This window comes from Pundamilia nyererei, unplaced genomic scaffold, assembly GCF_000239375.1.
Source record: "Pundamilia nyererei isolate P.nyererei 1_Seehausen unplaced genomic scaffold, PunNye1.0 scaffold00254, whole genome shotgun sequence".
In the NCBI taxonomy this organism is placed as follows: Eukaryota; Metazoa; Chordata; class Actinopteri; order Cichliformes; family Cichlidae; genus Pundamilia; species Pundamilia nyererei.
In genome coordinates, this window is record NW_005187655.1 from 699,975 (window position 1) to 708,943 (window position 8,969).

An 8,969-nucleotide genomic window follows, 5' to 3' on the forward strand; every position below is an offset into this window, starting at 1 on the left:
GTGTGTGTGTGTGTGTGTGTGTGTTTGGTTTGTATGACTGATTTGTATGACTGATTCAGATGCGTCCATTGCACACCAACCTCAGGAGAGATTGTTGCAGCGATGAAGCTACAAATGAACGTGGACATTACGCGCATATCTTTACCCAGCAAGCACCATTTCAGGCCGAGCAGCTGCGATTTGGCATCCCACTGATCAGAAGCTCAGTGTCCGTTCCAGAAAAGCATTTCTGCAGAACATCTTGTGTCAGATTGATACTCATGCTTGACCACTTTGATGTAAGATGTTAATGTGTTTGTGCAGGAAGCTGTGCGCGTTCTCTCTATGTTGCTTATCTTCATTGACTCAACGCATAAAATATGTGGTTAAAAGCTCCTCTGTGATCATAGTAAAGTCCATAAACACAGAGTCTATGCCTTAGCAAATAATTGCTCAGTTCCTGCTGTCACTTAAAACATATTTAAGGAGAGCCATCGTGGGCTCAGAAAAAAAGTGTCAGTCACACTGTGGTTAGAACTGCCGCCTCACAGGAAGAAAGTTCCTCCTTCAAACATCTGGTTAGCTGAGGCCTAATTCTCCCTGTCCATGTGCGGATTATCCCACAACTTCCTCCAACAATCTAACGGCATGCATGTTACGCTAACTGATGGTTCTGAAAAAGGAGAATGGAGAGTAACTACTGAGCCATTAGGGAACTGTCGTTTATCTCTCTGTGGATTTCCACAACTGAAACATAACATACGATGCAAACAAAAAACTCACCATTTTCTGGAACAGGTCCCCGACCACCAGCTCAAAGCCTCTGCATCTCATTTCTGTCTCATTACCAGGGCTGATCTCAGTCTGGTCATAAGCACTCAAACGGGCCTTCAGACCTGAGTAAAACGTTTGGTGCACGTCTCTGAGCTCAGGCACCTGGTAGAAAACGGTCTGGACCTGCTGGCTGGACAGAACTGGTTGAGAGGTCCCAGCTGAAGCCCGCAGAGCCTTCATGGGCTAGACAGCAAAATTTAAAAAAAAAATAAAAGTTGTGTTAAATGGCAGCCAGTGTGGGTGAGAAAGAAGAACAATGTGGTGTGCTGAAAAGAGAAATAGGCTGTGGTGAAGTGAGAAGGACATGAATGTGTGAAATGTGCAGTTCACATGTGATACATCTCACAAAGCTTTATTCAACCATCTCATTGCCTTTGGCACATGCATGCAAACCACCACTATAACCGGAAGAGCAAAAATGTTACATTTAGTCACTCAGTGATAAGAGTACAGTGGTGAGCTCACAACGTCACACAACACAGCAGCCATGCTAAAGGATCAACCACACAATTTCATTTACTTTCTCACATCTTTTTTCTTGTCTTTTGTTAAATGAGTCGGAAACTGTAAGAATGGGGAAATGCATGTAACTGTTGTTATTAATAGCACTAAAAAGAGAAGGAAAAATAGATTCAGGCACTCATTATTGCGCCATCATTTCCTGACTTAATTTTGTTTGATAGCACTTATTGGCACTTGGTTGACAAACACACTCAGAGCAATGGGAAAGTCCAAGGAACTCAGTGAAACTCTGAGAAGGAGAACTGCAGATTTGCACAAGCTGGGAAGGTCTCTCTGAGACATTTCTGCACGACTGCAGATTCTAAGATCGTAAGTGCAAGTTACTTGGATGCGTCTCCTCTTTCTCAAGAAATGGAAGAAGATCCAAACAGTCAGACAAGAGGAAATTGGTTAGGATGCTCAGCAACAACCCACCAAAGCTCAAGCCTACAATAAACTGGAGACTATTGGAACCAGCCCAGTGTCATTACCGACGCGTAACATACCAATGATTTGTCACGTCCCAAGGCGTCCAATGGGAACGCGAAAGGTAACCTTCCGCGTTCCCATAGGACGCGGCAAGTTGTGGATGAAATCCAATAGAATGACGCTCCCAGCGGTAACAGACGTTCCAGCCGTGTATTCCAGCCCTAACCCAAACCTTATTCTTAATCCTAACCTTATCCCTAACCTTGACCACAACCTTAATGGTGTTAGGTAGTGTCTTCCAAAGCAACATATGCAGACTGAGTCCAAACAGTTCTCATGTTTCCTCCTTTTTCCAAACGCATAACATAGGATCGTGTTGGGTGGCCAAAAGCGTAACATACAGACGATTTGTCATATAGCATAATATGCTACACGTTGGGAGTGAGAACATGTTACTGTCCACAGTGAAGTGAGTTTTACATCAACGTGGACTTAGAAGGTGTCGACCAAGAAAGAAGACCTTGCTCCAAAACTGAATCCTTTAAGCTCAATTAAAATTTGCAGTAGTCCACATGCGCAAGCCAAATGCCTTCTGGTGAAAAGTTTTGTGGTCAGACCATTTGGCCACAATAACAAGAAGAGTTTTTGGAGGAATAAAGATGAATTGAAACCTGAGAACACTGCACTAACTGTCAAGCATGGTGGTGGTAGTATCATGCCCTGAGGCTGTTTTGCTATCAGTGCTACTGGAAAACCAGCCCAAGATTACCATGACATTCACATTTATGATGAGTGTATGTAAACTTCTGAGCACACCTGTCCTTTAGTTTACAAAAGAAAACAAGCAACGAGACACCGATGAGCGTTAAAAACTGTCTGCATTCTTTCAGCAAAACGATCCCCTTGTTCAGAGCCACGTAAGGCTAAGGTAACTTCTCGCACCTTGTGCTACATGTTTACTTTATACATGGGAGTGGTTTCAATAGTTTTATGAAAAGAAAAAGGGAAGCCTAATCCACAAAGGAGAACAATCTATCTACCACTAAAGAAGGAAGCTGAATAATCAAGACTTTGTTGCATGTGATTGCCGGACATGATCCTGTGTAACATGCTAAAAAAAGGTAATGTTAACTAACAAAGAACAGGCTTAAATCACTATAGTAAGTGTGGTAACAGTTGAACAACAAAGCAGAAGTGAAATACTAATAGTCTAATAGTTTTTATTGCTGTAAAATAATATTCAGTCCAGCGAACAAGTGATGACAATCTGTCTATGAATAACAAGAACAGAGAGCTAAATATAAGAACTGAGAAATGCAAATTTGTTCTTGTGTCTGTGTGTGTTGATCTTACCATCAACAGGGTGTCCAGCTCTCTGAGGTAAACCTCCTCGCTCTCCAGGATGCCTTTCAGCACCGTGAGCCTCCTCTCCAGCATTTCCTCCTTGCTGCATGTTGTCTGGATCACAGGTGTGCAGAGCATGAGAATACATCACAGCGCCCCCTCAGACTCAAGGTTATTGTCAAAGAGTTTTTACAAAATTTGTGATGCCAACCTCTGAAAAAGAGGCCACAGTTATCATCACCGCAGGACTTACAGGGTGAATCGGAACGTTGGACGTTCCTGTTAAAGGAGTCCCGTCGCTAAAGCAGGCGATGAAGAGCAAATTGAGCTGCAGCCCTTTTCTCATGAATCTCAGACGGGTTGTTGGAGTTTCACAGGTTTGTACAATGTTTTTAATTTGTTTTATGTTTTTGTGTATATGATGCGAGAGCTTCCTGAGATGTAACTGCCCCTCAAACATAAGTCAGATAAACATGGGAACCACACTAAAACTCTTTAAGGTACCTTTGTTCTAGATTTTGAAACACAAAGTTAGATTTCTCCTTGTTTGTCTTTCTGGGTGCTACCTGCAGTTGTGTGTTTTTAACCAACATAATAGCCAGAAAGCTCTATGTAGCAAAACTTGAAAACTTGGCTCTGCTTCACTCCGTCTACTTTCTGTTCTGTGTTGGTTGCTTTCAAATTTACTCACGTATAAAATGTGAGAATTATAGTGCTGAAAGGTTTTTATATGTACTTCCCACTAGGCCATTGATCCTTCTCCATTTTTATCATGAAAATACAAGTATTGCAAAACTAAATGCAGTCTAGAAGACAAACTCAAGAAGGTACAAAGAGTGTGCAGTGATACAAAACACTGGAGTCGTGAACTCACAGGGGTGTCAGGGAAGTCCACGCTCTCAGTGTTCAGCGGGGAGAGAAAACAGGACACTGCCTCCTCTGGGAAAACGTCCTCTTCCAAGACATCAGCTTCTTCTGCCACTGCAGCAGACACTGTTCAGTCAGAGGGAGAAAAGCTCACAATCTCTCACATCTACTTCTGTTTTTGTCTTTCTGTCTTTGAAAAAGCATTAATAGCAGAGCTTTTTTTAAATTGTTTTTTCTTCCCCCTCCCAGCAAACAAAACAAGAAAACGGCTGCAACATTCAGGTTAAATCTACTCTCACCTGGTATGTTCTGTGACTCCAGATATTGCACAGCCTCCTGGTAGACATCCATAGCCGAAAAACAAGTCCTCTCTGCGCGCCGGCTGAGTGTCGCGGTGCGCAGCATGTGAACGCACTCAGCTGGTGACACAAAACTTCCTCTTTCTTTTAACTGTGCACAAAAGGAGACTGTAGAGACCCGAGCATAACTTCCTGTGTGCGTGAAATAAGCTCATGAGAGCACGCAACTGACATTTTATACATTCTTACAGTTGCATGTTACTTCCTATCAGCGGGATATTATTAGCGTAGTGTTTATATGTTGTACTTTTTAAAAAAAAACATGAATATCAGATGAAAGTAGTTGAAGGAAAGTTGCCACACTAGTTTGAAGTAAGTTGAGCCAGAGTTTATCTTGATCTACTCTCTATATCAGACCAACGAAACACCTTTTTTAAATACATATATGTATTTTGACCTAATTTCTGTTTTCAGTGTTGAAAGGAAGGACCTTTTGGATAAAGTAGAACATGTTTTTCACAATATTTTTTCAAAGATTTCTTTGGGGTCAGTTTGTTTTAGTTACGCATTTAGAAGTGTTATAAACGTGTATCACATATGCTGATAAAGTGTCAGCTCATAAAAACGCGTGTCTGCAGTGGCAAAAGTCTTTCTCTGGTTTAGACTAAGCACTTTTTTGGAAATGGTGGCTGTGGGCCAAACAACTGTGGGTTAGTTCAGTTGGTGGTATTGTTAAACCTTGAAGTTTTAGAGGTGTTATAGCAATTCACAAAGGATATTAGATTTAATGCGTTAGGGCAGCATGGTGGTGCAGTGGTTAGCACTGCTGCCTCACAAAAAGAAAGTCCGCGTTCAAACTCCTGGGGGCCTCCTATGTGGAGTTTGAATGTTCGCCATAGCTTCCTCCCACAGCACAAAGAGGTGTGAAGGTTAAGTTGCTTGGCAGTTTTAACTAGGTCTGTCTCTTTCTGTTTGCCCTGCAGTGGACAGGCATCCTGTCCAGGATCAATCCCACCCTGGAGAGCCGTCCTACCCCACTGAACTTGATAAGTAGAAGTAAATAGATGTTAGGTCACATGATGAAAGAATAACTCCACGTTCTTTCCGCATCTTAGCTACAAGTATACTATACAGAATACTACATTTTCCTTCTTTTTTGAATAGAAAACATGTGTTTGGGAAGATTGATGTTTATGTTTGTTAGGTAACCATTTATCTAATTTCCCAAACATAAAATCGGAAGCACACACTAAAGTCTATGCACATTACAACAGCAAGACTGAAAACTGTGAGGTCTTTGTTAGGACACAGCTGATATAAAAAATAATAGTCAGCTGTGGACAGAGAGAATAAATTACTCAGAGTGCATTACTTTCAGACAAACATTAAAGTGCAAGTGTAAAGACGCACAAGCACCACATCACAACCACATCAAAAGTGCTCACCTGGGCCACAGCCGGTCTCCAGGCGCAAGTCTTGCCCCTAAAATTGAAGCAAACAGCAGGGAAGTATTTTTCTTGTTAAATTGTTTTCATCATTTAATGAGCGATCCATTCAGACAGCAGACGATGAGCAGTCTGAGACGTCTTAAGGAGCAAAAAAAAGTGCAATTTCCACAGATTTCTTCTCCCACGTTTTCTGTACCTGTGGAACAATTCTCTGTTAGGTCACGTGCATTATAACCTGTCATTCTGCGACTCTGAGGATTTGGTTGAGCTTGTTCTGCGTCAGCCTCCAAACAGAGAAGCAGGAACAATCACTTTTGAGCTGGTGAATGCAAAGACCCACAGCACCATAACACTGATTGAGTGGGAGGAGAAACCTTTTTTGTTTTACAGTTTTAATAAAGCACTTTGTTGATATTCCTATTTCAGTCTTTACTTTGACGCTTGTCTCACACGGTCTCTATACTGTCTTGTTTATTCTCAATGATGTTAAAGTTTCCACTCAGAGCGTATGAGGAAGAAGGTGGAGTGCCAGGCGTAAAGTAACGCAATGAGTGTGTTGAATGTGTCCCTACATAGATCAAGTAAAGCCTGTCATTTTCAGGGGTTTAATGCCTGCATGAAGAGGCAGGCAATACATGATCTGAACAGGGTGCTGACAGATTAATAAATAAGTAAATGTCTACGTTTTAACTCTTTGTCTAATGAGGAATCCTGGCAAAATCTAAAAGTTAGTTTCTAGTTCAGCAGAAGCAGGACGTGAATGTTTCAGTCTTCAGATAATAGACTGCACTGTGCAGTAAATTTCTGTTGGCTTTGTGCTTCAGACTCGGCTCCACAGCGACATCTAGTGGTTTGATATACTTAGCGCAACCCATTTACTCCAAGCACAAGTATGGGAACGTTGTTTATTTATTTTTCTATTCTATTTTCTATTATTATTTTCCTATGACTTGTAGTCAAGACCGCCTAAACCGTGACCAAGACAAGACCAAGACCAAGTCGAGACGAGACCTAGGCCGAGACAAAAAAGTCTTTAAACTGCAGCCAGATGCTGCTTCGTTTACGGGTGTCAGGCATATTTATGTGTTTTTGCTTTCGCACAGCCCTCCTCACCGTTGTCTACTGTCTCACTCACTGAGAGGACAGCCGCACGCTCCACTTGACTTTCGCGTCTCTCACGTTCTCTGTTTTTCACATAATGATATTATCCTATATCCTCGCATGTGATTGGCCACAATATGGATGGATTGGAGCAAAGCTGAGCCACTGTGTGAGAGCTGAGCAGCGAAAGGAAATCAAGTGAGGGTAGAAATGACTGAAAGATTAATAAGCTCTATTTTGAGTTTTGTTCAAAAAAGAATGACTTCATATAGGAAAAAATATATATCACATATGCAGTTTTTGTTTTATACAGTTGTCAGTCAGGCATCTAACTATGAAACAAGTTACACTCCAAAAGACCCCAGGGTTCTGAAAAAATGACCCGGGCTAAAGTACTTTGGACCACTGAGAAACAGTCCACTGCTGCTTCTCTGTAGCCCAGGTCAGCCACTTCTGCCGCTGTTTCTGGTTCAAAAGTGGCTTGACCTGGGGAATGCGGCACCTGTAGCCCATTTCCTGCACACGCCTGCACACGGTGGCTCTGGATGTTTCTACTCCAGACTCAGTCCACTGCTTCTGCAGGTCCCCCAAGGTCTGGAATCGGTCCTTGTCCACAATCTTCCTCAGTGTCCGGTCACCTCTTCTCGTCGTGCAGCGTTTTCTGCCACACTTTTTCCTTCCCACAGACTTCCCACTGAGGTGCCTTGATACAGCACTCTGGGAACAGCCTATTTGTTCAGAAATTTCTTTCTGTGTCTTACCCTCTTGCTTGAGGGTGTCAATGATGGCCTTCTGGACAGCAGTCAGGTCGGCAGTCTTACCCATGATTGCGGTTTTGAGTAATGAACCAGGCTGGGAGTTTTTAAAAGCCTCAGGAATCTTTTGCAGGTGTTTAGAGTTAATTCGTTGATTCAGATGATTAGGTTAATAGCTCGTTTAGAGAACCTTTTCATGATATGCTAATTTTTTGAGATAGGAATTTTGGGTTTTCATGAGCTGTATGCCAAATTCATCAATATTAAAACAATGAAAGGCTTGAGCTACTTCAGTTGTGTGTAATGAATCTAAAATATATGAAAGTCTAATGTTTATCAGTACATTACAGAAAATAATAAACTTTATCACAATATGCTAATTTTTTGAGAAGGACCTGTATATATATTACAGGATATATTACAGCAGCTTGAACTCTGGGTCAACGATTCAAGTTGCAGTTATTTATATTTCCTATCACCTAAAATCTTCACTCAAAGACAAGTACCTTTGACAGTGTATATACAGATGTATTATACATAAGAGACAAATATTGTTCGTTTAATATGTTGGCATTACATTACATTTGGCTCAATGCTTACATATATGTGTAAAAAGAAAATGTACGAGCTGTGAAAACTGTTTCTGATAGAATGAAGAGTAGACTGACATATTAAATATTCCTTTATTGGGTGAGAAAATCAGACCATGTCATAACTGACTGATGTCAGTTACTGACTGATGTCCCACTGACTGATGTCCCCCTGGTCCCAGCTCCTATATTTGCTCCACTTTTAACAGTAATACACAAAACTCTGGACTCGGACCTCTCTCTCCCACAGTCAACACAAAACCCGTCATAATCACAAACAGAGAGCGACAGAATTATTATTAAATCCAGTAACTCCAAAAACATTAATAACCTCCGGCCCCTTCAAAAATGTCAACATCCATTGAACTCTACTGTCCACCGGTCTCGATCAGTATGGCACTTTTAAATGTCCGCTCTCTGTTGAACAAGTCTTTTATTATTAATGATTTAATTTTAGATAATAAACGTGACTGTTTATTTTTAACAGAAACATGGCTGGGCTCGGATGCACCAGTTGTTCTCACTGAGGCCTCCCCACCAAATTTTACTTTCTCTTTTTCTATTAGAAGTGGTAAGAGAGGTGGGACTGCATCTTTAACCAACAACACACTCACCACCAAACACATTTTATTTGACCAATTTACCACTATTGTTTTCGCCAGCCCTCCAGTTTTATCTGTCACAGTTTACAGCCCACCTAAAGACAGCGCTGCTTTTATCAAGGAATTCTCAGAATTTTTAACAAACATACACTCAAAATATAACATGATAATTTTAACTGGTGATTTTAACCTGCACATAGATAATCCTTCTGACCCTGCA

The 8,969-nt window shown here is 41.4% G+C and overlaps 1 protein-coding gene across 1 annotated transcript in view; it reads right to left on the reverse strand.

Annotated features, from left to right (window-relative positions):
• LOC102206346 (active breakpoint cluster region-related protein) overlaps positions 1–5,756 on the reverse strand; it is a 20,491-nt gene extending 14,735 nt beyond the window's left edge. Inside the window, exons 1-5 of the mRNA XM_013915068.1 lie at positions 5,699–5,756; positions 4,254–4,404; positions 3,962–4,080; positions 3,097–3,201; positions 763–996 (exon numbers count right to left, since the gene is read on the reverse strand). Coding sequence (XP_013770522.1) covers positions 763–996; positions 3,097–3,201; positions 3,962–4,080; positions 4,254–4,359 — 564 coding nt within the window. The 5' untranslated portion in view covers positions 4,360–4,404; positions 5,699–5,756. The remainder of the gene's footprint in view (positions 1–762; positions 997–3,096; positions 3,202–3,961; positions 4,081–4,253; positions 4,405–5,698) is intronic.
• Positions 5,757–8,969: the final 3,213 nt, after the last annotated feature.